The following is a 27,265-nucleotide window of genomic DNA, read 5'->3' on the forward strand; positions in this document are numbered from 1 at the left end:
TCATCCATCATTGGCCAGCAATGTCTCACATTCAAAACACTGCTCACAAAGACTAACTTGGACTTTTTCCTTTATATACACTTCATGGGCCATAACTTCTCCCAGCAGTAAATTTCTTCTTTTTGATAATCCAAAAAACATTTCAAGTAAGTCCAACTATTGCAACTACGCTCTCTCTGGTCAAAAAGTCCTTCAATAATCAGTAGGGGAAACGATTCCAACTCCACAGCCAACTTATCCTGTTTTGGAATCTACTGAATTATTAAAGGACTTTTAAGTAAAACCATTACCACCATTGTTATCACTTTACAGCCTCCTCTCTGTGCGCAAAATAACTTGATAATGCTCCATGGTGCATGCGAGGAACCAAAATAGAAACAGGGATTTAAAAAAGACGCATTAGACAAAACAGCAGCAATAAAAAAATGCATGGTGATTCTTAAGGTTTTGGATGTGAAGTACCTTTTTCACCTGAGATTAGATTTCTTTGTAAAGGAGCGGAAGATGAGGGAGACCAAATGGCACTTAGAAAGTCTTAAAGCACTGATTAATGCTGACATTTGAGTATTACAGTGTAGCCGAGAAAGACGTACATTTGTACAAACATACATTAGTGACATATGTTTGGTTCTGGGTATCGTTTGAAAGTTTTTGAGACAGGTATCAATTCAAAACCCGAATTTTTGTACTTTACTGAATATGCAATGTCTGGCATGACTACCATTAGCTCAGTGTTCAGACAGTATTGAGGTTTGATACCCAGCCATACATACATTATGTATTTTGACTTGTCTCACAAAAGAAACCAGAACCACAACATGAACATTGACGATTGTTTAAATATTCGAATAAAGTCAGCCACATTGTACACTGTAAGGCAACTACAAAAAGGAAAATTGTGATTCATTTAATTTAAACGAATTGGGCATTTCATCCAGTTCAGTCAAGGGTTGTCATAAAGGCAACATTGTCATTGCAAAAAAAACCTCACACTTATCTGAGCCTTGCAATGAGAGCAGTTATACACTGTCACTGTAAGAGCTGCAGTAGTCTAATCAGCGTTAATGTCAAGGACACATGCATTGCTATTTACTGACTAGAATAGTGGGGAAACTAAAAAGTGTTTGCTTTCTAATTCTTATTCTCTCTCCGAGTAAAGCTTTAATATTTGATGATATTACAGGCTATTTAAAATCACTCATCTGCTATGAACAGATGCTACACTTGCTCTAAGTTGAAAGGCTATTTAAGGATATTATAAACCTCAAACATGGTCCTATACCGCTCTATGACAACTAATGGGATGTTCTAATCTAGTGGAGTGGATCTTACTGTGCAGTACAGTATGATGCCACCAATCACTGGTGCAAAATATAATGGAGAAGCCAAAACAACTGCTAGCTCTCCTTTGTTAAATCAGTTTACGTTTTTTTCACGCAGACCATAATTCTTCTATACTTACCCACACTAAAGGTACACTTCTGCTAATGCAGACACAAATTCAATACCAAGAAAATGTCACCACTCAATTGAATAATTTAGTAACAGTTGTTCCCACTTTCTTTAAAATGGAAATGAAAAAAACACAATATGATATTAACACAAACCCACAACTGATACCATTCAAAAAAGACTAACAGCGAAAACAATGTGCAAGTCTGCATGGAAGCCTCCACTTGTCTCTACAGAGTGGAGAAAAAGGCAAATCTGTTGCATTTCCTGATAGAATTTACGACAACATTTACATTGGTAAAGCAAGATCCCAGATAGACGAAACAGGCATGAGCATGTCATGTAACAGTGCAAGAGGGACATATACATACAGTTGAAGTCGGAAGTTTACATACACTTAGGTTGAAGTCCTTAAAACTCATTTTTTAACCACTCCACAGATTTCATGTTAAACTATATTTCTGGCAAGTCGGTTAGGACATCTACTTTGTGTATAACGCATGTTATTTTTCCAACAACTGTTAACAGACAGATTATTTCACTTATAATTCACTATAACACAGTTCCAGCGGGTCAGAAGCTTACATACACTAAGTTGACTGTGCTTTTAAACAGCTTAGAAAATCCCAGAAAATGATGTCATGGCTATAGAAGCTTCTGATAGGCTAACTGACATCATGTGAGTCAATAGAGGTGCACCTGTGGATGTACTTTAAGGCCTACCTTCAAACTCAGTGCCTCCTTGCTTGACATCATGAGAAAATCAAAATAAATCAGCCAAGACAAACAAATTGTGGACCTGCACAAGCCTGGTTCATCCTTAGGAGCAATTTCCAACCACCAAAAGGTACCACGTTCATCTGTACAAACAATAGTTTGCAAGTATAAACACCATGGGACCACACAGCCGTCATCCTAGAACAGCAAAGGACCTCAAGAAGATGCTGGAGGAATCAGGAACAAAAGTATCTCTATCCACAGTAAAACAAGTCCTATGTCGACATAACCTGAAAGGCTGCTCAGCAAGGAAGAAGCCACTGCTCCAAAACCACCATAAAAAAAGCCAGACTACAGTTTGCAACTGCACATGGGGACAAAGATCTTTTTGGAGAAATATCCTCAGGTCTGATGAAACAAAAATTGAACTGCCTGGCCATAATGACCATTATTATGTTTGTAGGAAGAAGGGAGAGGCTTGCAAGCCGCTGAACACCATCCCAACCGTGAAGTTGGCATCATGAGGAAGGACAATTATGTGGATATACTGAAGCAACATCAAGCTTTAACCAAGTTAAAGCTTGGTTGCAAATGGATCTTCTAAATGGACAATGACCCCAAGCATACTTCCAAAGTTGCGGCAAAATGGCTTAAGGACAACAAAGTCAAGGCATTGGAGTGGCCATCACAAGGCCATGACCTAAATCCAATAGAAAATTTGTGGGCAGAACTGAAAAAGCTTGTGCAAGCAAGGAAGCCTACAAACCTGACTCAGTTACACCAGTTCTGTTGGGAGGAATGGGCCAAAATTCCAGGAACTTATTTTGAGAAGCTTGTGGAAGGCCCCGAAATGTTAAATAGTTAAAAAATTTAAAACAATGCTACCAAATTCTGAGCTTATGTAAACTTCTGACCCACTGTGAATGTGATGAAAGAAAAAGCTAAATCATTCTCTCTACTATTATTCTGACATTTCACATTCTTAAAATAAAGTAGTGGTCCTAACTGACCTAAGACAGGGAATGTTTACTGGGACTAAATGTCAGGAAGGAATCATGAAAAACTGAGTTTAAAGTTGCATGTAAACTTCTGACTTCAACTGTATATATATAAATTCAGATCCACATTCTCTTAGGAAAAAAAAAAACAAAACTGTTGTACATAATTCAGTGTAGAGGTACAGTGTGACCTTAGACGAACCAAAACCGAATATCAGACACATCCACAACCATCAGTGATAATGCACTGTAATACTGTACAGCGCTGTGCATTTGCACTATAATTTTACCACAGTTAAAGTTCAGCAGAACATCTTGTAACTGTTGAAAGCAAGAAGTGGCTTTTATCTTCACATAGTTGTACGAGCCGCAGTAAGCATTACTGATTTTTTAGTTTTTGTTTTGTGCAAGGCGAGGAGTGAACTTTTCCACATCGCAAACAAGCAGCTGCCGCCCCCCCCTTCATATATGGCTTTCTCTATATATACACACCACAAGAAGAATACAGATTGACTTTTCTTAAGAAATCAATGATAATTCTTTTATCTCACTGTGCAGGGAAGCTGCTTTGCATCCTTCTCGTCACTCAGCTTCCTTGATGTACTACATATGTGGTTTTATCGTTTTCAATCCCATCTACATCTCAATGGAGTCAACGGTTAAAAGAGGAAATCTCCATTTCAGTGTTCATTTTAAAACAATGATTCAATTTAGCAGGAAGTATACATCACATCATGTGACACTAAAACTTCCTTGATCACCCAATGTTTGTTACTGAAGGTCAACCAGTGATTCAGCATATCTGTTCTACATTGCTGCTATTTCTGCTAATATAAAATCCATTGTAACTCTCTGGAGGTTCATTCATTTCATTTCATGTGAGAAGGTCTTACTGATGCATCACTGCGTTGTGATTTGCCATATGCATTGTTACTTCTGTAGTGAATTAGAGGTGGATCACAGGTTTATGCTGTAGTACTACGACCAGTAACCATGTCTGATTAGTGTATCTCAGACTTTCAGCGCAGAACTCTCAACAGTTTGCAGTAACACAGACTGTTATTTGTTAAATCCATCTATCCTGGAGCTATATCAGACTGTTTCATTATCAGTCTGTCTCAGTGGCTACCCACAGGTATGTGTGTGTGTCTGTCAGCACCAGGGCTCACGTTGGGCTCTGCCTCGAGCCAGACTGTCTGCCCGCTGCCAGGCGCTCTTCATCAGAGCGAGGGCCTCACCACAACGCTTCTGCACCGATGGATCGGATACCTCATTATGGGGAAGGTCAACCTGTGAACAGTAAGGACGTGTATGAGCAGTTGTTGGCTTTAAGCTCTTATATGCTGATATTTTGGGAGAGCAAATGTTAGAATTATTGTAATATTACTGCATTTTTCCCCTTAAACCTCTGAGAACGTCAGTATCTTCCCACCTGGAAAATGGCTTTCCATGTGTTGTCCAACACCTCCAGCAGGCGATCTCTCTCTTCACATCCACTGAAGTATAAGACCCATGGAGGGAGGTACTGAGAGCGATCAGCTGCAAACTCCTACCCACAAAACAGCGGGAGAGAATGGGAAAAATCTCAGTGTAAAGGTTTATAAAAGTCCTAAATGAAAGCTACTTCACACAAGAACTGTACACTTGTACTGGGTCATTAATTAATGTTTACACCATGAGATAGCCACTCACAATGACACAGTACTCCTTGTCGGCCTCTAGGCTGACAGCAATGACATCACAGATATCAGCGCTGCCCAGCGAACGGAAGAAGCTGGTCTGACAGTCCTGATGGCAAGTTAGCAGCTTCCTGTCTGTCACAACCAGGCAACATGGGATACATGGTGTGGGCGCCACACCCTGAGGGATGACCTGGAGGTGAGGTGGTTGTAGGTTAACATATCAAGTGGACAATTAATCAATCAAACAATTAATCCACTGACACTATGCATAAAAGAATTTCTACAAGCAAAATCCTAATGTCTCTTGAATATAATGAACATCTGTTGTAATTGATTCCTAATGAGCTTTTTCAGGGAGGAAACAGTCTGTACAGGCAGCACAGTGTATGCTGACAGGGATTATTTGTCATGGAGCATTTATGCATTTCTAGCTGAAAGCTGTGTGGAAAGCCAGTTCAGCTTGAGTTTGATGAGCTTCCCACTTGCTTGCATTAAGCTTGAATTAAGCATAACAATGTGTGAGATACCACAAAGAGGTCTTTATGTGTCATTATCACTAGAACAAGTGCACTGTTTGTTCCATTTCAATATGACTGAATTATTTTTACTTAAAGTAAATGCACATGGAGTCCATGTAGTTGCATTATTGCCGGAAAAATGGTCATAGTTCAAAGACAGACTAATTCCTTCAAAGACAGACTAACTCCTCCTCCGTAACGGCTGAATGGACAGATCATGTGACTGATTGTTGCAAAGTATCTAGGCTTACATCATGTACATGCAAAGTTAAATATAAGTTTGAAGAAGTTTGTTTATGGACTGTTTAGACCTGTGTGCACTAATGAACAGAGTGTATGACACCCATCATTGTGTCCCTCCATCTATTAAGATGTTGTACCTCCAATATTAGAAACAGAAAACAAAAGTTTTTTTTAAATACTGGGTGTATGCACTATGCGAGTCTCCCTCCTTACCCCTTTGGAGACAGACTGGCAGAGCAGCAGCATCCAGTCAGCCATGTCCTGTTCATCGTTGGCACTGAGCTCCAGTGGGGGGCGCTCTGTCAGGATGACTTGGAAGGCATGTGGACGCTCTGTGCTGTTTGAGCGACGGCAGCCACCACAGTGCTCTCCACTAATAAGGAATGAAGGGGCACAAAGAGTGTGAAATTATATAAGTGAACATATTTTTTTTCTTCCCCTTAATGTTTATTGCTTTTGAACACTAAATGCATCGCAGGTTAACCATCTCCAGTCTGATCTATCAGCCAGTTGAAGCTTACCGCATGGTGACTGACAGCAGAGGTGTCACATCAGTTCTTTCTGCATACAGGTAGAGAATCCCATTGCTGCAAGGAAACAGGACAAATATTTATCAGAAGCTCTTATATCATGTAATATATAATATTAAGAGGGTCTGGACAAAATAACAGGAACACCTTACAAAATAATACAATTTAACACAACAGCCCAGACTGTAATGTGTGATAATGATTTTTGTCTAGCTGGTGTCAGACAGGTGTTAATTCTACTTTATACTAACTTTTGAGGACACACTTTTTCATTGGTGTAACTGAAATGGTGTGGATGTCAATCACACAATTGTTTCAAACTATTTTGATCTGGCTGGGCCTCTAGGGGCCACTAGTGTAGCTTTTAGGTTTCTTACAAAGATGCACCATAAATAAATTATGACCACATGAATTTTAAAATATTATTATGATTCCTGTAAGAGGTAAGGCCATTGCCAAGAAAGTGTCAGCCCCTTCCATGCATTTTATATTATATTGTGTACCACTGGACAGATTGGCATGAAATCTGCTAGGCTCTATAAAGGGAGCACAAACAGAGCTCAGGCTTTCAGCATGTCTGGCAATAGCAGATGTTGAAAGGGGTAAAAAAGCCAAAAGGAAACCTCACTTGCAATATGTCTGGCATTTTTTCTTAAAGTCAAAAGAGTGAAGTGGGGCAATTAAGTACTGGGGATTGTTTGAAGTCAAAACTCAAAATTGTTTTTTCAGAATACAATATTTTAGGTGTCAGTCTCACAGTCCATAAATATTACAATGGAAGTGACATTAATGCTTTTGTGAGGGAAAGTGTAACTGGAAACATGCTTTTAATGTCAGATGAACAGTATGTAGCATGGAACTCAGCCAATATAACGTATTAATACCAGTTGAGAAGGAGACTGATGGGTAAAACCTGCCCGTACCTGAGGACGAGGTAGCAGCTTTTCCACAGCTCTTTGCCCAGGTAGGTGGTTCCAGCTCTGTAATGCACAATCCCCTCCTTGGCACTGGAAGGTAATCTAGAGCTTGGTGGGACACCCTGGGGTGACAAAGTCATGTCCATAGGATCCTCCCAGTGGACCAGTGAATACAGTTGGATAGACACTTCATAAACCTAAAGAAACAAGCAAATATTGGTTTACCACTGCTTTATAAGTCAGCATAAGAATAGAGTGAAAAAGGGAACCTTTTGGGAATGAGTGAAAAGCTGGGACTCTCAACCTTTTTAGAATTACAAAAAGACTAAGATATTATGACTACATGCAACTTCCCGCAGTCATGGGACTCAAACACAGGTGTCATTTACAGGAGAGGATTAAAGGATTATACTTCATGCGTAAGCTATAAGCTTTGCCAGCCTTCTTTCTGTAAAGAACAAACCTGTGATGAACTGTGTGTGACGTTTAACATGTCTTTACCTCACAGTGAGATTCCTGGGAGATAAACTTAGTGAGTGCAAGTTTTTCCATGGTGGCGTCAGTCAGCACGGAGGGATACGGAGGCTCACGACAACCCTTGACCATGGCTGACTTGAGAATAGACAGGAACCAGCTGAAAACAAAGGAGAAGGAAGGACTGGATAAAAAACGCATGCAGTTTGAGATGTGTCCTGTCTAGTTTTGTAACGTAAATATTCCTGTGTAGAAATGGCATTTAAATGGTGATTTAACAGCCTCATGAAGTTTCATGGTCAAAGGTTGTTATTTTGATTGGTTGCCAAGCTTCAAGAGGGTGGGTCTTCCTCTACCATGCCAGAAGACAGGGCAGAGGAAGAAGAGAGGAGAGTGGTGGCAGCTGATAGCATAAATCTTGTTGAGACTGTGATGGACCCTGAATGATAACCCTCATCCCCAAAGCATTTTGGTTTAGTTTCTGTCTGTGTCTATTTGTCAACTTAAATGAACTGAAACCAACTGAGCTCAGTGTGGGTGTAGTGACAACAAGTGGACCAGAGCAGACTGACACAGACACAAAGATACAGGCACACTCACACAGTCAGCGAGGCATCAGCTGTGTCCAAAAGGAATTTTCTTCGTCTGTTGGTGCAAACAACTGTCACTGTCTGTTGGTCAAGGCCCACCTAAAGGAAAACAACATTACGATTCATTATTAGACATAAAACTAACTTCACACTCCATCGTCCCACATGACACCTTATGCTTGAGTCTACAGTGTTTGTGAGGAGGATTATACAGACATTGTGTTTGTAACATCAACAAACTTTGAAAGATTCCTTTAGATAACCGTAAGAAGACAACATGAAACTGAGAGTAAAAACACATGTATGTAAAATAATAGCAGCCTAACCCATGGACAAATGAAAGAAAATAGCAAATCCTTGCTGTACTTACTGAAAGATAGTCCAGCTCATTATAGGAAACAGCGTCTTCTACTGTGTAAGGCTTCTCTGCTGCACCTGTGGAGAAAAACAAAAATACAACCAAGACATGCAATGAGTACATGTCGAAATTAGGTATTTTCTGCCTGCAAAATAACCTTATTAAGAATTGTTCCCACTTGCTAGACCATTGCGTAAGATCATATGGGACTAATGAAGCACAATTGCAATGGTAGAAACTTTGTCATCTAACTGATTTGACACAGTGGTCACACATCTCACAATTCATCTCAGATTTGAAAGGATCTTTAAGAAATAGAAACTCTTGGAGTTGCTAGTACAGAAGGACACAATTAGTTTCCACAGTCATGGTCAATTTAAGATATCAAGGCTTGTTTCCTCTGTGTAAAAATGTATTGTGACTACTGATGCTCAAATCAGTATGTCCAAACATATGACTTGCACTGTTTCACCCTTTTAACACTCTTGACTTGGTTATTTCTAAAGGCCTTGATGTAACTCCAAAGTGCACTCTAGATGTTGGGATTTCAGATCACTTTTTTAAATTTTTTTCAATGTTGCTCGTAAGCTAAAACATGTTGATGGTTTAGAATTTGTCAAAAGATACTCAATTTGTGCAGACACATCTGGTCACATTCTGATTTTAATTTGCTTTCCTTGTCATTGTGTGAAAATATGGTCAATAATTTTAACTTGTCAGTAACACAAATTATGGATGTCATTGCGCCTATAAAAACTAAGTTTATTTCTGGTAAAAGAAAAGCACCTTGGAGGAATGTGGAGAGAGCGAGGGCACTAAAAAAACCTGCCGCAGATCTGAGTGCGTAAGTGGCCTAAGATCAAATTGCAGGTTGATTATAATATCTATAAAAACCTGCTCAGTAAATATAACAAATAAATGAAAAAAATCTAGACTCTCAAACAAATACCTGCTGAGCTCCACTCTTCAGAGAAATGCAATGAATTTGCCTCATGCTTTAAATAAAAAATTTCCAATATTAGGAGTAATAATGTGGCTTCCTCTGCTGATCGGTGTGACCTCTCTTCTTCCACAGTCTTAACTCAGTTCCATGTTGACCACACTCTGTCCAACTTCCCTCCCATTCAACGTAGTGAAATACAAGAAGTGGTGCAGCAGTTAAGTTCTGCAATATATGCTCTTGACCCAATGCTTACTAAGTTGTTCAACAATGTTTTCAGCTGTTTGGTAGATGATGTAATATTGTTCATGCCTGCCTACTCTATGGACTCTTTCCCACAGGTCTCAAACATGCTATTATAACACCATTGTTGAAAAAGAGTAATCATGATCTATGTGTTTTTGAGAACTACAGACCGATCTCTAACCTTCCAATCCTGTTAAAAATTCTTGAAAGGTTGTATACAAACAATTACATATGTATCTGTCATCTAACAATTTGTTTGATGTTTACCAGTCTGGTTTTAGATTTAAGCACAGTACAGAAACTACCCTGGTCCATGTTGTTAATGATCCTAAAATTAGCTCTGACAACCATAAAGTTTCTATTCTTGTACTTGTTGACGTCAGTGCAGCCTTCGACACAGCTGACTATATAATTCTTCTTCAGTGCCTTGAACACTGTTTAGGCCTTAGAGGCACAGTTCCTAATTGGCTTTCATTACTTGTGTATTCCATATGGAGTCCCTCAAGGGTCAATTCTTGGCCCACTACAGTTTATTTGTATATGCTCCCACTTGGGTCCACTAAAACCCTGTAAGCACGCAAAAAGCATGGGGGAGATTTTAGACACTGATATTAACTTCCAGAAGCACATATCTACTATCATCAAGACTGCATTTTATCAGCTCAGAAATATATCTTAAGTTAGATGCTTCCTGTCACAGTCAGACTCTGAAAAGCTGAATCATGATTTTTTTTCTAATAGACTATATTACTGTAATGCATTTTTTGCCAGAATGACAGAGCAGGTGTTATTAACTAAAACCAAAACGTTTTAACATATCACTCCTATTTTATCTTCTCTTCACTGTCTCGACCCAGTAAAACAAAGAATAGATTTTAAAATACTTCTTACCGTTTTTAAATCTATGAATGACTTAGCTGCTACCTACGTTGTTGACATACTCACTGAGTACAGACTGGACAGATCCCTTAGATCATCAAGCAAAGGTCTCCTCACTATACCGAGAATACATTCTACATCAGTTTATGGTGCCTTCAGTCATTATGGTCCTACAACAGTGTCCTCTTTTAAAAGCATATCTTTTTTTCACAAGCTTTTAGTTAGGTTTAATGTATGTAGTTAACAGGTAAAACTTTTATTTTAGAATCAGTATTAATATTATTATTCCCTTTTTTAAATAATAATAACCTATTTTTATCTTATTCCCTTTTTATTGTAATACCTTCTTATCTTATATGTTCTTATCTTACATGTTTTTGTCATGTATGATCTTTGCTCACTATCCAAGATCAGCATGCCCTTATGTGTCCAATCTTCGAAAAAACAACATTGATTTCTATGAAAACACTTGCTCCCCGTTTCTAAAATACCTTCAACGCTGATTCCTCTTTCTACAAATGGCCCCCAATATAAGTGTATGTGTAACTATTCTTTTCAACTTGTATTTTTTATTTTATTTTTCTTTATGCTCTAACAAATCTACAAGCAGACGCAATGTGCAGTTTGTCCCATCGACCCTGTTTGTCTGGTTTTGTCTGTCTTGTCTCATCATGTCTTGTCTGTTTTGTTATGTCTTGTTTCTCATCCTTTATACATAAACACATATATACAAAGAATGATGTGTATTTTTTTTGGTTTGTTTCAGTGTTGCTTTGTTGTTCTGTACTTTGTATTGTATAATTCTGTATTCAAAATTAAAAAAAAAAAAGATCTTTGCCTATTTTTTGTCATCTTTTTTATCTTGAAGCACACTGAGTCTACATCTGTCATATGAAATGTGCTGTATGAATAAACTTGACTGGACTTGACTATAATGAAATGAAGTCAAAGCATGGTGTGTTGAGTTTGTAGCTACTGACCCTTCCTAAGCAGGTAGATGTAACAGTCAGTCAGCAGCAGGTAAAGGGGCTGCAGGTCGCCCTCCATATGGCCTGTACTCATCCTCGCCATCTGAAAACACAAAGATAAATTGTGTCAAGTACTTGCAACCGCCACACTCATAGTGTACTGTTCACTAGTGAGGCAACTGACAAAGCCTTGCAACACTTCCAACAAGCAATTGTTCCCAAACCACTTCTTCAGTGTCAAAACAAGTATGAGTCAATCAATACCTAAACTACCATTTTTCCTGGCTGAAAACTGAGTGAAAGAAGATTACTTTTCCAGACAATTAACTTAAACGTAACTCCTAACAGGCCAGTTGAAAGGCAAAGGAAAGCACTATTAAACAAATACTTAGCACATACATTGAAGTTTTCTCCAAAGATCTAACTTTAGTAGTGTCACAACGAATAAAGAATAGCGCCTCAGTCGTTACCTTGAAGAGCTGCTCCTCATTCTCTCTGAATACATGGATCATGAGAAGAAGCAAGTGATTGTTATCCACCCTGAAATATGAAGAGTCAAGAAAATTAACCACACATTACAAATAGACAATATTACATCAACAAAAGACAAATTTATAGGAACTCCTTACTTAAACTCTGCAGGATGAGAACTTTCTGAGGGACTAAGCTTCTCTTCTTGTAGTTGTTCTTCTGCCTCCTCAGCAGTAAACTCATTCTTGTCTGTTTCCTCTCCTTCTTGTACTTCTTGCCCTCCGTTCTTCATGTTGGACTCCTGTCCTGCTTGTGCTTTTGCCTTTCCTTCATCTTCATGGCCACCTGAAAGAGTCTGCGACTTGCTATGCTCTGTAGAGTCATGGTGGCCACCACCCGTGGGAGCAGAGTCTGGACTGTTGGGGGTAGAGCAGCATAAGTCTGTAGGCACAGGAGAGGCCTGCAGGAGGTTGGGGCTTGTGGCCAGAGGGGCGTGAGACGTTTCTCCTGGGGCTGGGTCAGGTGGCTTGCCGCCTGAATCTTCTCGAAAGGGCTGCTGTGCAGGGGGCTCGGGGCCCTGGTTACAGCCTTTGCCATTTTTCTCCTCGTCCTCTGGGTTATCCCAGGCCTCCTCCCTATCCAGAACCCCATTGAGCCGGTCCATGACCTCACTGAGGGGTTGGCCCACACTATCCATCGAGGTGTCTGTCATCTCAGGGAGCCGTAGGAGGCCTTCTGCCCCATCTTCATCCCCTTCCTCCACAACCTCTGTTCCCGCCCTGCTTCTCCTCAACTCTCCTTCAGCATCAAGATGAATTACAGTGCAATTTAATGAGTCTACATCGTCTGAGCCTTGGAGGCTGTTGTCAATTTCCATGTGCTCAGAGGAGACTGAGTTATGGATGCTGCTGCTGGAATCTGTGGAGCCTTTCCCACGTCGCTTCTTGGCTGGTTTCCTTCGTCTGGCCATCCTGGAAGACCAGAGAGGTTAGCTGTTCTAAATACAATTTGATTAACTATACAAATAAAATGCGAACAAGTAACTGACGCTGTATCTACCGTACCTTATGACCTCCAGCTCGTTGTTGGTGCTCTCTGTGTCATCTCCAGCGGTGGTGGCATTGTAACAGCTGGCCACATGAACCGGCGTGACATCGGCTGAGGTGTTGGTGGTATTAGTGTCCGAGTCCTCATTGAAGGGGTTGTATCTAAACGTGGGACTGTGTGGGGAAAGATGAGCTACCTTCACCTTGACAGTGCCGGTGGAAAGGACCACTGTGTCGCTGATGACTGTCTGGGGGTCAGAGCCACTGGATCGCGGGCAGCTGGCCTGGTCGGTCAGGTCACCCTCTACCATCAAAACCGACACTGAGTTACCACAAAGGCAGCAATCACTCACATTTTCTTTTATAGTCATAGAAATACACAAAATTTTTGGTACTGTCTCACTGATGCGTTGAGTGACAAACGTAGACAGAAAGTTTAACAATAGAAAGTAATTTAGGGTAGAGTTGTTTCTATTTATACACATGATGGATGATTTATTTTGTCTATGTTTTCATCACCAATGAAAAGTTGACCACTGAGACAATTTCACAAAAACTTTGTGTATTTCTTCATCAGCATAGCACATACAAAAATGTTAGGGGCTGCAGTGTTCTTTGTAGTTTATCAGCAGGGTCAGAGAGGCACAAAACGCGATGCGTATGACATCAAGTAGGTACACAGGTAGCAGCTTTCTTTGCAGTGGCACAGGCCTTGGTCAAGCATTACTTCTGTAGCTAGAGGCGGGTCATACTAAAAAAATATTTGAATATCATAATTTGCAAGAATCCATATAGGCTTTTGTCATTTAGTTACTTTGTGTTTACTGAGATTCAGTTTCTCTGATGCTGTTTCCACTGTTTTCATTTACAATTATGTCTTCATCAGAACTACAAAAATTGGACAAACTTGGATGATTGTAGTACTTATTCATCCAATAGAATCCAGCTATTTCTATAAGCGAGGGGAATGGACTTTGCTTTTAACAATTATTTTTATGCTCATTTAAATTTAAACCATGATATTAATAGTCATTCATAATAAAACAGACATGCATATTACATGTGTATATTCAAGCTCACTGCAAACACATGCTTGAGCAAAACACAGCAAAAAGATCATTTGCACTCTTTGACCTTGAGCAACTATTCTCGATTGTTACCTCGCCTCACACTACAGTTCAGCTGAATCTAGGCCAATGCCGCGTGTCACACAGAAAGAAGAAGACAAGACAAAAAAAACGATACACCAGACACAAAGATACACAGATACACGATTGACTGGAGACAGACTGGAGACAGACTGGAGACAGACTGGATGAGGTGAGTACCAGCTACATCAGGCATTCATCTTGCTGTGGTAAACAATAAGGCAGAGTGAGCATTATGATCATTCCCCTGATGAGAAACACATGCACAACATGACAGATAACAGTTCCATGTACCCACCCAACACCGAATTCCCAAATGACCCAAAGTTACCAGTCAGCTTACTGTGTATGATGATGCCGTATATTTCTGTTCAATGACTAGTTAACTTTGATGATCCTAAATTCTTTGTTGAGCACCTTGAGCAGGATATGGTGAGATAAACTGTAATACAAGTCCATGAAACTCACATAGATATTATTTTTTTCAGTTAGAATTTAAAGTGGGTAGGGTTGAGATAAGATAAGATAAAGTTACATTCTCTTATCATGTTAAACATAAAGATTTGTTTGTACCTATTTTTGTTTATCAAATCCAGTTGCGTAACAATCATAACTACATATCACCTAATTCAAAGTCCACCAAATATAGTCACTAAAAAATTGTAGTCATGTGCCACAGAACTTTAGATTGAAACCCACATGCCTTCCAACTGAATCCGGTCTCCTCAAAATGAGGGCATTTTTATCCATGTCCCTTTGACCATGCTTGGTTTCATGTCCTCAGATCAGCAGTGTTTTGTTTTTTTTACCAGTTAGCTGTATTTTGCATATTAACATGTGTATTTACTGGCTAGAGCACCCAGCATGCATTAAGCCCAAAGTGTGGGATAGCCATGCCAAATAGAAGGGAGGGAGAGAGGATGGAAGAGCAGGAAGGGGAGGGGTTGACCAATGTCCCACCTTCCCAGTCTGCACTTGGCATTGACTGCAACACGGGGAAGATGTCACCGAAATCATAATCTAAAAAAAGGAGGGATAACATTCAACATTAGAGAGAGATGGAGTGGAGACAGTAGAGAGGAGGTTGAGACATGGTACAGAAACAGAAATGGCATCACATGTGGTATATGAAAAAAACAAAAACAGAATCGATAGGAAAAAATAGACTGTGGGAACTAAAACAGGGGAACTGCCTCAAAACTTGTTGAACAGCGATGGGGCAAGCATTCACTCAGCGCTGCAATCACCAATGAGAACATTCTGTAACCATCAGCCTCTGCAAACATAATGCATTTGATAAAATGCACTTTGGTGTCTGTGAGTCACAAGTGCCTGGCAAGATCGATCTAACCTCTGGTTCAACATGCCATTAGCTTGACATCACCATATGAATTTGCGCCAAAGCATATGAGTGTGTACTTGCATTTCTGCTGGGCCTGATCGCATCATAAACCCAAAAATAAAGGCTGACATTCTCAGCATATTGAATCAGCAGGAGAATCACATCACAATTACTCCATATAATAAGTGTCCGGATTAGAGCCATTTCAAGACAAAGCAGCCCATAGAATCCATAATGTAGATGGGGGGCGACGCTGGCTGGCCAATAATACTGGTAAGGTAAAACAAGGATCAGATAAAACAGGGGTTAGAGTAAACCAGTACACCTTACCTTCACTTGAGGGAGCTATGGCACTGTCATCCCACTCCAGGTTGGTGGAGGTGAGGGAGGTGAAGGAGTGCAGGGACAAGCTGTCTGAGCTTGGCAGCCTTTCCTCAAAGTCCAGCAGGTTCTGGGGTTTGTAGTATTCTGGCATGTAAGGGGCCACGTCCAGATAGGGCACATCCTGAGCCAGCAGGACACAACAGGAATGTTAGAGACATGTTACTAACTGAGCATTTGTGTTGATATTGGGATGAAAAATATGCTAACCAGTTCCAGATCAAAGCGAATGAACTCCAGGCCTGACACCAGTGTGAGGAAGAGCGTGAGGTGGTCATGGCTGCAGACCAGTGCATTCCTAAAAGAGAAAGAAATCAGTTGACCACAAAATCACTTGAACAATGTTTAAAAAACTGCTAGTGGAAGATGAGGCATTATATCAATTTATTCTCCAGCCTAACAAAAACAGAAAGTAATTCCTGGGATGCACTTAAATTTAAACATGTTCGCATCAATTTGTGAGAGTGTCTGAGGATGGATCTCTATTTTTTTTTAAGGTAATCAAGGTCAGACTACTGAACGACTTACTTGAAATAATACTTCTGTAGTAATCCTTGGTTCTCCTGGAAGAGCCGCAGATAGCTCTCTAAAGAGCTCTCACTCAATGCCAGGTACAACCATGCCCGACCTACACAGAGAAGTAAAAAAATGTATAAGTATATAACCCATTGAAGGAGGAATGGTGCTTTACTCCCCAAGTACTCTACATGTGAGTGTGTTTGAATGTGAAAGAGAGAGATGTCTCACTTCGACCAAGATTGGTTGCTATGTGCTGAAGCTCATCTATCTGGCGGACAGCTTCTCTCCTGGTGAAATGAAGCACCAGCACCCAGTAGCCTGAAGAGATGTCCTGCAGCCTGCAATGCAGAAAACAGTCAAAAATATCATGTGCATGAGGTACAAAGGGGACAGGGGAGGGTAGTGACAGAAGAGAACTCAATTTACACAGAAATTTGACAGCGATATCCTTTGAAGTATTCACACCTAGATCAGTTCTTTGTAGCTTGAGTTTAAAAACTGTTAAAATTGCCTAAAAAGCATGTATTGTGAGAGTTAACATGGAGAGCTGTGAGGCTTGTTCATATGTGCCAAAAAACACAAGAATAATAGGATTTATAAAAAGGAATGCATGCATGACTGATATAAATAAATCAGATTACTGTTCGCAGTATGCACATTTCCTGTTTTGTACATTTCCGTGTGCATTGACACACTTTTATAAATATGCTGTGACTTCCAGTTAAGCCTCTTACCCATACAGCAGAGCGTGGTCAAGGTGTTCACAGAGACGCTGCAGGACGCGGTCGTGATTTCGGATGGCTGGAGTTTCATCTTCACAGGCTGCAAAGTAACTCTGCAACTATAGAGAGACATGATTTTCTGCTGTTTGTTTTGCAGGGGAGAGGGAAATTGTTAACTCAGTTTCAAGTAACAAAGTTGTAACTGTTTTTTTAAAGAACTTATTGCACTTGAAAGGTTATCATAAAATCTTTAAATTATACTTATTAAAGTGTCTATTTTCTAAACAGGTTGTACCTATCAGGACTGGCTGGCTTGGGTGCATAGATATGGAGAGGAATGTTTTTTATTATTTATGCTGCATATACCTAAAACCGGCTTCAATTCGTTACTTAGGTTGTAATTTACTATTTGTGTGGGACACAGTGTGTGGTGTGCATGGAACAATGGCTATGAGCAGAGTTTGACAATAAGACTGTTAGGAATCACAGCCCTTTAATGCATAGTCCCTAAAGTTTAGGACAGTGCAGCAGGAAAATTCTCCTACAGTACAACATATAGTCAAAGTGACCAAGGAATTTCGGGCCAAGCAGTGGAATGTTCTTGACTGGCAAAGTCGATGACCTGACCTCAATCCACTGCTGAGGACCAAGTTGAAGCCAAAGAATCCATGAAACAAGCTGCAAGGGAAGCTGGTTGGAGTACATGCCTGACAGAGCATCAACAGGAAAGATACTAAGTGTCTACTGATGTCTGTGGGTTGGAGACCGCAAAAGATCTAACACCAAATTCTCAGAAATATGACTTTTTTATAAGTCAATTTGTCCTAAACATTTTGGTCTCCTAAAATTGGGAGACAATGTATTAAAAGGGCTAGAATTACTAGGTCTTGTGGATGTAATTAAAGGTGAAAGGTGATTTCACACTAATAGTTATTATTTCATTTCAAATCCGAAGTGCTGGCATACAGAGCCAAAACAACAAGAAATGTCTCACTTTCCTAATATTTACTTATTGATTGCACTGCACTGCAGGTATCTTACTGGATAGGAATCATTTACATTAATTCTGCATTTCTATCAACACATACAGAGCACAATGTTAGATGCAGCTCTACTGAAAGATACCGTGAGTTCATGCAGATGAGGCTATGAGTGTTTCTTTGAGGATCCTCCGTCCTGCAGAGACCTGCAGAACCCTGAGGCATGACCAACCCAAGTGTAGGATAGAGAAGCTTTGAGAGTCCTCACCCAGAGTAAGATCACCATATCCACATGACTAAGCAATGTTTGTCTGAGGTAAACACTGTACACTTTCTTGGAAGCTTGAGGCATACCATTTCATAAGCACTTTCACAGTCCTTATGCTGTTATAATGATAAAAGCAATAAATGGAGTAAATGGGTTAAAGACTTATTAGACAAATGTGGGTTAAGGAAGTAAGACACACTACTGGGCTCCTTGCATTAAACACACTAAGATGGAGCTTCCTAATGCAATCATCTGATTATGTGTCTGGTGGACTCGTAATGGGAAATAATGGAGACAGGCAAAAATGAGAAAGCCCATGAGAAATAAAACTCAAATGTACATGGATTTGGAAACATACAAATATGCAGGGAGAACAGGAAGAAGATAGCTAACAGTGCTCTTTATCAAATTACTAGAAGGGTAGTCCTCCAAGATTGGGTATAGCTTAACAAAAATGTAAAATATTTCATAAATTTAATGGAAATCAGGTGCAAGTATCTATTGGCTAACCCTTATATTGTAAATATGTGCCCGCTGCATAACGATACTGGCTGCAGGTGTGTTTACAACACATGCCGCAGTGAGCAAACACTGGGTTGGTGCCTTTTATTATGCTCCATAATCAAAAAGAAATTACCACATGGCAGCTATAAACATGAAGGCAAACTGGGAATTTGTAGTGATTGGTTTATACATTAATTAATTTTATCAGTCAGGGTAAGGCCCTTTCAAGACTGCGAGCTGGTAATGTACCCCCGACTTGAAAGTTGCCAATAGATGACCTAACGTTAGCTAACTTACAGTAATTCAAGCATGTGAAAACACGTAAATTAACCTATGTGACATTATTCAGCTAGTTAAATGAGCTGATAACCGATAGGCACTCACCTTCTTGACGGACAGGGAGATGTTTTCCAATATGCGGTCCTTTACTTTGAGTTGATCCATCACTGGTCTGTCAGCTGACTCCCAAAGCAGAGCTCTTGTTTTGCTAAAGCTAACGCCGCCTTAGCTAGCTAACATCTTGCGCTCAAAAGACAGTTGGCTTCCAAACTAGCGACACAGCTTTGGCTGCTTTGTACACACTGAATATATGACAGCCGCGTTAATAAATAACTATCAGGTTATGGCTAGCGAGCGGTGTGACAGGCCAACCTCTGACGACAGATACGTTTAGCAGTTAGCCAAATGATGTTGCTCTGCTTCGAGTAGTTAGCCACTTGACTTTTTAACGGCGGACAGGCTGAGGGTGGCTAGCAAGTTTCAAGAATCCAACCATTCATTACTATCAGCCTAAATTTGTTTATCATACTTTCCGTTTCATTCCGTTTCATTACCTATTATTTACTACTTTAGGTTACCTTTCCGCGCATTCACCTAGCAGCGAGATATAGCTAATTTGATTAAAGTCTCAGATGTCTCGGGTTACTTTTTGTGCAACGGCTCTACACCCCCGTCAGAAGGTGACGTCACCACTATCCCCAGCGCGTTTTGTTGTGGCGTGAGAAGAAAATGAGGAAGACACAACTACACATCTGTTATATGGATCACACATCAGGATACTGGAGAAAAAAAAATGATGAGGATGTTTTGACACTCAAACCAACCATTCAATTAAGCTGTAAGCCAAGGATGTAATATTGTACTATGAAAACAAAAATTAAGCCATTAAGTTCAACAGATTGTCAGTTTATTAATTTTACTGGGAAAATTTCACATCCATAAATCCAAGTTCTCGTTTGAACTTTTCATGTTTGATTGAATTTAGAAAGTATTGAGTCTATCCAACTTATAAACAATAAGAAATGTCAATTAGTGTGCTCCAAGATTTTATTTGAAAGAATTTGATTTAATTGCCTACCTTTTGTTATATTTCTATTTATTACTTTGAGCCTTTGTTCTGTTACCATATTGACTGTATCAACAAAGGGAAGTCATATCCTGTATATCATTGTGATGCCTAATTATTTCCTGTTATTGTATTATTGTCACATGTTGTGACACTTTCCATAAACAAAGTGATGAAAAAACACAGCGCAGGAGGAGCAGGGATTCAGAAGGTTTGACAATGTGATGTTTTCTTGCTCAGATTTGTACAAAAACTGAACTCATCATAAAATACAACGGTTTTTAATCTATAAAAATAGGTACAAATGTTCTCTCATTCAACTGCATGCACCTGGGCACAATAGCACAATTATGTCACAGAGGACAAGAACTACTATTGAGTGGAATGTCAGTATTTTATTGTTTTAGATGACTTCGACTTTTTGGAAACACACTTAAAACTTATCAAAACAAATCAACAGTTGGCATATTCAGTGCATGTAGTTACCACAATAACCTTTCCCAATTATGAAAGTAGGGGTCAAAATTTAATGGAGGCATGATTTCACATTCCAAGGCAAGTACTCTACTTATTTGATAATTTTATCAAATGTAAAGCAATTTTATACAAACGCTGACTGAATTCAGAACATATACAGGCCTTTGAGTGATTGATGAAGTACAAAAAAAAAAAAAAAAAAAAAGAAACCCGACCACTGCATTACAACCAGTCCCCTTTGGCCTCAAAACCCAATTACCTGAGTGCCCTTGCACCCGAACAGAAACTGAACTTTATTTTTTTTTTATGGAGGACTGCAGTCCAAGTCCCTGTGTGAAGACTCATGAAGACATTCAATTTCAACTCTTCACACCTCAAGTTCAATTGTGTAATCTTGTTTCTCCTTCCCTGTTGTTTCTCTGCTTTAGTCTGACTTCTCCTTCTCTTTCATGTGCAGGAAGACTATGCTGAAGACAAAGAGTCCGGTCATCATGGAGAAGACGCTGGCATAGTATGGGAAGGCTGAGGGGATGAAGCGCTCGTACTGAGTGTGCTGGAGGGGACGCACCGACACCTGTGGTAAAAGAACACGATTGTAGAAGTTAGCTCGTCATGCATCAGAGCGTGGTGCTTAAATGCATTATAAACAAGGAGAAGCTCTTACAATCCACAGTAATCATTAAGTAAACTGATAATACACTAAAGTTTTGGGAGATTGTCCTACTGCTCAAGCTAAACTGCAAGTGATGACAGAAAAAACATGGAATATTGAAAAAAATAAATAAATAGAGAACCTGTACTGGCTCTAAGGATAAGGATATGTAACCAAAACACATCCCATCTATCATTTCCATTTAATAAAAAAGGGTAAATAAACTAAATGAGTATTATTATCCCTATATTTTCACTTGTCACTTGTCTGTGCATAGAGATCTCCCAACAGCAACCATACCACAGTTTTTATTTGGGTTTGCACAAGTGAAGGATTCTGATGAACTGACCTGAGTGGAGGAGTAGAGGTGTGTGTATCCCAGACGGTTGTAGTCCACCTTGAACTGGAAGACTCCGTACACATCAGGCAGCTTGAACTGGACGCTGTATTTACCTCCTGGTAGAAATACAACACAACATTTATAGTTTGTGACTACAAAGATGTGTACAGCTCATTCCCCTCCAAATCATACGGATGTTACACATTTAAGTTGTAAGCTTTAACTGAAGTGAATTAAAAAGTAAGCATGTTTTGTTGTTGATTGTTGTATAACCACAGCAACATACCATTTTTCTTGAGGTAAGTCCTGACGAAGGGATCGATCCTCACAAACTCAAGCTGAATATCGTCTCCGTCGAAAGGAACCCAGCGGCCCTCAGAAAGCATCTCAATGACAATGCTGTACTCCTGCATAAAGGTTTTACACCAATTGAGAAATACAAGTTAAATACAAAGCATGTCATTCAGACTTAAAGCAAACATCTTCAGGGTGAAGATTGTTCTTCTAAGTGAAGACACTTTAAACTCACCACAAGATCGGTGATGGTGTATGCTGCAGGGGGAGTGCTCTCTCCCACGGGATGATGGGTAACGGCTCCCACCCTCAGGACTCCGGCCTCCTTAAACACCCAGCGAGACAGAGCCTCAGCCAGCTCCCTGTTCCCTGTCTGCTCGTGCCTACCAGAGACCACAAGACAAGAGGAGGGTTCAACCACAGCAGACTGATAACTTGACAATACTGAATCTTAGAATAGTCCAGTGAGTCCTCTGATGGGACGCAGTTTGTTTGATACAGTACAGTAGAATTAATCAATATTTTACTGTTTGTCAGTAGGAGGATAAGAATAAATTTACACTCACACTACACATGTGGAGCAGCTTTAAAGGTGCAGTGTGTAGGATTTAGTGGCATCTAGCGGTGAAGTTGCAGATTGCAACCAACTGAATATCCCTCCCTTTCAAAGTGTGTGAGAGAACCTATGGTGGCCGCGAAACTCGTGAAAAACGCACAAGGTCCTCTCTAGAGCCAGTGTTTGGTTTGTCTGTTCTGGGCTACTGTACGAACATGGCCGTACAACATGGCGGGCTCCGTGGAAGAGGACCTGCTACTTATGTAGATATAAATGGCTCATTCTAAGGTAACAAAAACACAACGATTCTTAGTTTTAGGTGATTATACACTAGTTACATACTTATGAATATTATATTCCATTTCTGCAAATAGATCCTGCTAAATCCTACACACTGGTCCTTTAAATTATTCTGAAAACTTTCCTCATTTAGTTTGGTTTGTGCAGGTTCGGTTTGGAAACATGAAAATGTCTACATTTTAAAATACTGCCAATTACAAAAAACAACAGCAGACAGACAGAGTCGGCCTTTAAAATCCCATTGGCAAAATCCATGATGTTGTTCAACAGTCCTTACAGTCTTACACATTACAGGTTAACTACACAGATTTTTAAATGTAATAAACAATTGATTTAAAAAACAATCCAACACTACCTTCCTTCTACAAATTAACTTGAAGAGTTTAAATGTATGCACAACTGGGGACATTTCTCACCAGTCTGCAAGTGTTTTAAAATGCACAAAGCTGCAGGTTTAAGGCAACATTTAAAACACTGAACTATGAGAACTTTCAAACAACTGCCATAAACCGGTAACAGAACACCTGTTAACATGGGAAAAAGAAAACTGACAGTAACCAGGATGTCACTGATGACAGTTCTGATTTTGTAACTGGAAGCTGTAATAGGATCCATGAGATAGAAAGAGGAGTCATATGATGTAACAGTGAGGCCTAGTGTTACCTCTGGGAGCCAGGCGTGGCCTTCTGCACAGCTGAGTTGAAGAAGGCGTCGCTGAAGAACTCCAGGGAGCCGCTGAAAACCACTCTGGCGTTGTTTCTGGCCTGCAGGCCGGCGATCAGCAAGGTGTTCTTTCCAACAGCATGGGGATACTGGAGAGATCAAAAAAAAAGTAATTAGTCAGAAACAAAACAAACAAAGTTTAATCTTCTGTAGTTAATTTCTAGTACAGATAATATAATGCCATCTACGGTTTGTGTTCCACCCAGACACTGCATTTCCAAAGCTTAGCTACAGATGAAGAATATAAATAGAATATCCATCCAAGCCTCCAGTAGTTAAATTCACATTTGCATATTTTGCGGAAGCCTGACGGAACTTCAGCATATAAGATACCCTTTATCAAGCTTAGGACATACAGTAGGAGGGTCATTATATTATGCGGATACAGTTTTTTGTTACCTGAGAGATGGGTCTGTCAGGGAAAAAGGAGTAGGAGGTTGAAGAGCCAGTGAGGATGTCCAGGACAAGGGGGTTCTCTGGGTCTGCCACCATGCTGGAAAAAGGGTGATATGGCAGGTTAGTCAAATTTTATATAGTTTGTAGTGAGTAATGCAATGAATCTTCAAACATTACTCAACAGGTGCAAAATCAAATGTTGGATCTTCCTACACGAGTCTCTGCTACAGCCAAGTTCAGTAAATGTTCTGTGAAGTGGGTAGCTGGTAGCTGCTTAAAGTAATACAACAGTATGTCTTTTATTTAATGTAGTCAATATTTAACTTTTGTAAACAAGGATGAGTAAAACAGTGAATCACTGTTTTTACTGGTGCTACTTTGGGAAACAGTAACAACATACTGAATATTTGGGTGGAGAAGTGCAGTAATACACTTAAAAACCAATAAAAATCAATAATTGTGATCAAATCTACGCTCAGATTCAGTTGATTATTGTCATTTTGAGTTACATGTGGTACAGTGAAAATCTTGTTGTCATTTAATCATGTCAAATTGTGCTTACCCAACACCCTTGAATAAAACAGGTTTATTGGTGGGTTTGCCGACGATAGTGGGAGCTTTCAGCAGGTTCTCTGGGTCAGCAACGATCAGGGTGTGCTGGAGACAAGAAGGATCACTTGTGTCAGTGCTAAAGATTGGATTTGTGAAATAAACTGGATGTGCCTGCTGTCTGAACACCATTTAGTTTACCTCTCCAGGATCAGACACATCATAGTTGTGATGGTCAATGACACCAGTCTTCTCCTCGTCAAACTCAATGCCACACTCACTACCCAGCTCCCTCAGAGGGTCACCTGTGTAACAGTAGAAGAGCATTAATATAGGACATTACTATAGAATTTTATATAATATTACAGCAAGAGCTGTTGGAAATCAACTGACCAATATCTGAATTGGCAGCAACCAGGACGTTGCCTCCACCATCGATGAAGGACGTGATAGTCTCCACATTTATATTTCCTCCAAAGTCTGCAAATGACCAAAAATAATTATTTTGTATTGATTGTTCCAACAAGGCAAACACAAGCCATAATAATAATAGTTTTAAAAAAATAGTTGACTTGATTTTGAATTGAGAATGTGAAATTTACCCTCAACCGATGGTGAAAAGATGATTAAATGGTCGTACAGGAACTGGCCATATTTGATCAGAGACAGGGAGGGGTCATCAGCTGTCTTGAATGTGAGGTCAAAGCCACGATCTGAAAAGGAAAGATAAGTTATCAGCAGCACTGAAACAATGACACGCTTGTCGTGCATGTTTGCAGTAACTTTAACACACACCATTAACAGTCTGCATGCATTGAAATTATTACTCATCAAATATGTGGTATCACAGTTTTACAATCTCTGTCAAGTGACACCACCAGTATTTTATAAAGATTTATTTTCAAAATCATTGATGTGTTCTTCATCACTGGTCCCACAACTTATTATGCACAGTATAAATCCCCCTTATCAAGACTAATGTCAGCCAGCCTACTCATGTTAAATTCTACTGCTCAAATGGGAAAGTTGGATTTCACTCACTACATAATGTACCTGATGACAAGTCTAATAAACATAATGGCAAGAAATTACGGTATGATAACAAGTGAATTAATGATTCAGGACACCAATATGAAACCCTGTTAACAGCCTTGTGTATGTTAAAATATACATACAAATATAAAAGGTTATTCTAATGTTCCCGCCATCAAACGCATCAGGCATAATTTCATCTTTGATTGGAGATGACTGTTGAAATTATTATATAGGCTCACGTTACCTAAAATGAACACAAGTATAAAACAGTTGTGTACAGAGCCATGGTCCGGTGGAATTCATTGCCAGTGCATATTATTCAGGAAAATACTAAAGATCGGTTAAAATATTTGTTAAAACAGTCTCTCCAAATATATCAGGAACCAGAATTGAATTGTGTGTGTGTGTGTAAACTAGGGGAAAATGGTGTAAGAAATAAAATGTAAACCTGGGTGAAAGTAGAAATCACTTATATGCAGAGAATGCATTATGTATTCTCATACCCGTCTTCTTGAAATTAAATGTGTGAAAGCGTAGGATGGATAAACATATAATTTATGAATGTCATCGGATGAGAATTTATGTTTATTAAGAATAACTATTTATTTGAATGAAGAAAGAAAAAAAATCAAGTTTCCCATGGATTCTTACAGACTTTTGATTGATTTATAATTTTGTGTTTGGCTTTAATATTCTGTTGAAAGAATGACAATTTAGTTTCTCTTCTATATGTGCTTGATTTTTAATTCAATTAGATGAGCTGGTTTGTTTGTGTTCATGTGACTATAGTGTGTATGGATGTATGTGTGGTGGAGCACAGGAAGACTAGCCAATGCTTATATGCTAGTGCTAATGGGGATGCTAATAATGGAAGAAGGAAAGAATAATATATAAACAACTATTTGGTGTACTGGAAGTAAGGGAAATAAAGAGTAGCCCCGTATCGATTCAATACATTGTAAGTTTACGTTAAGAAGCACGTGTGACTGCCATATTTTAGTTACAGGTATCTGAACTATCAAAGACATGAATGAAGTCTGGCACAGCGAACAGATCGAAGCTAAGCTAATGTTAGCAGCCTTTCTGTGCAACATAAAGCTCACTGCAAAAAGCCCAGAGGCTCTCTGTTTCCTGCCAGAAAGCAGTTCATTGTCAATACAGCAAATGTTCTGAAAGAATATTTCTGAATGAAAACATCACAAATCTCGCACAGACCTGCCAGACTGCGGAAGAAGATTGAATGGCTGTCTCTGATGTTGAGGTTGTCCAGCAAAACCAACGTCTTCCCGTCAGCCAAAGCACAGTTCACCCTGGAGACTGACAATAAACATACAAAGACAATGATGCCGAAAAATATTTGAGACATCATTCCGGTCCGTTTTGTGGACGAGGATGTAGATCCGGACCGGTTCGTCTGCACGGCTGCTGTCAACGAAGCCATTTTGCTGCAGAAGTCGACGTCAGCGTTAGCAGTCGACTTAACTTTGACCCCGAGATCCAGCCAATCACAGACAAGAACGCGTCGCCCTGACTGCCGCTCCACCAATAGGATCAAAGTTTTATTATAATACTGACTCATAGAATACTATGCTTTGGAATTGCAATAAAAATCTTTACCATATTTAGTTGAGATTTCGTTGAGTTGAAATCATGGATGCATAATAATAAGTTCTTATTATACATCCATGGTTGAAGTGTTTATCTA

At 39.6% G+C, this 27,265-nt stretch overlaps 2 protein-coding genes across 2 annotated transcripts; both read right to left on the bottom strand.

The window, feature by feature from the left end:
- Positions 1-3,031: 3,031 nt before the first annotated feature.
- On the bottom strand, positions 3,032-20,532 carry plekhm2 (pleckstrin homology domain containing, family M (with RUN domain) member 2). The gene is made up of 20 exons (XM_042409884.1): positions 19,278-20,532; positions 17,154-17,260; positions 16,648-16,757; positions 16,429-16,528; positions 16,111-16,198; positions 15,850-16,024; positions 15,138-15,197; positions 13,048-13,333; positions 12,142-12,954; positions 11,983-12,052; positions 11,525-11,615; positions 8,492-8,556; positions 8,132-8,220; positions 7,559-7,691; positions 7,064-7,254; positions 6,132-6,197; positions 5,824-5,983; positions 4,860-5,039; positions 4,600-4,716; positions 3,032-4,457 (listed from the first exon to the last, which is right to left on the bottom strand). The coding sequence occupies exons 1-20, from the start codon at positions 19,335-19,337 to the stop codon at positions 4,320-4,322; spliced, it is 3,099 nt and encodes a 1,032-aa protein (XP_042265818.1). The 5' UTR covers positions 19,338-20,532; the 3' UTR covers positions 3,032-4,319.
- Positions 20,533-20,613: 81 nt separating this feature from the next.
- On the bottom strand, positions 20,614-27,040 carry ddost (dolichyl-diphosphooligosaccharide--protein glycosyltransferase subunit (non-catalytic)). Its single transcript, XM_042409893.1, has 11 exons — positions 26,776-27,040; positions 25,128-25,238; positions 24,919-25,005; positions 24,727-24,830; positions 24,539-24,633; positions 23,980-24,073; positions 23,521-23,669; positions 22,237-22,384; positions 21,994-22,114; positions 21,717-21,823; positions 20,614-21,289 (listed from the first exon to the last, which is right to left on the bottom strand). Exons 1-11 carry the CDS (start codon positions 26,999-27,001, stop codon positions 21,140-21,142), a joined length of 1,392 nt encoding a protein of 463 aa, XP_042265827.1. The 5' UTR covers positions 27,002-27,040; the 3' UTR covers positions 20,614-21,139.
- Positions 27,041-27,265: the final 225 nt, after the last annotated feature.

The sequence above is a fragment of the Thunnus maccoyii genome, chromosome 4, assembly GCF_910596095.1.
Source record: "Thunnus maccoyii chromosome 4, fThuMac1.1, whole genome shotgun sequence".
Classification (NCBI taxonomy): Eukaryota; Metazoa; Chordata; class Actinopteri; order Scombriformes; family Scombridae; genus Thunnus; species Thunnus maccoyii.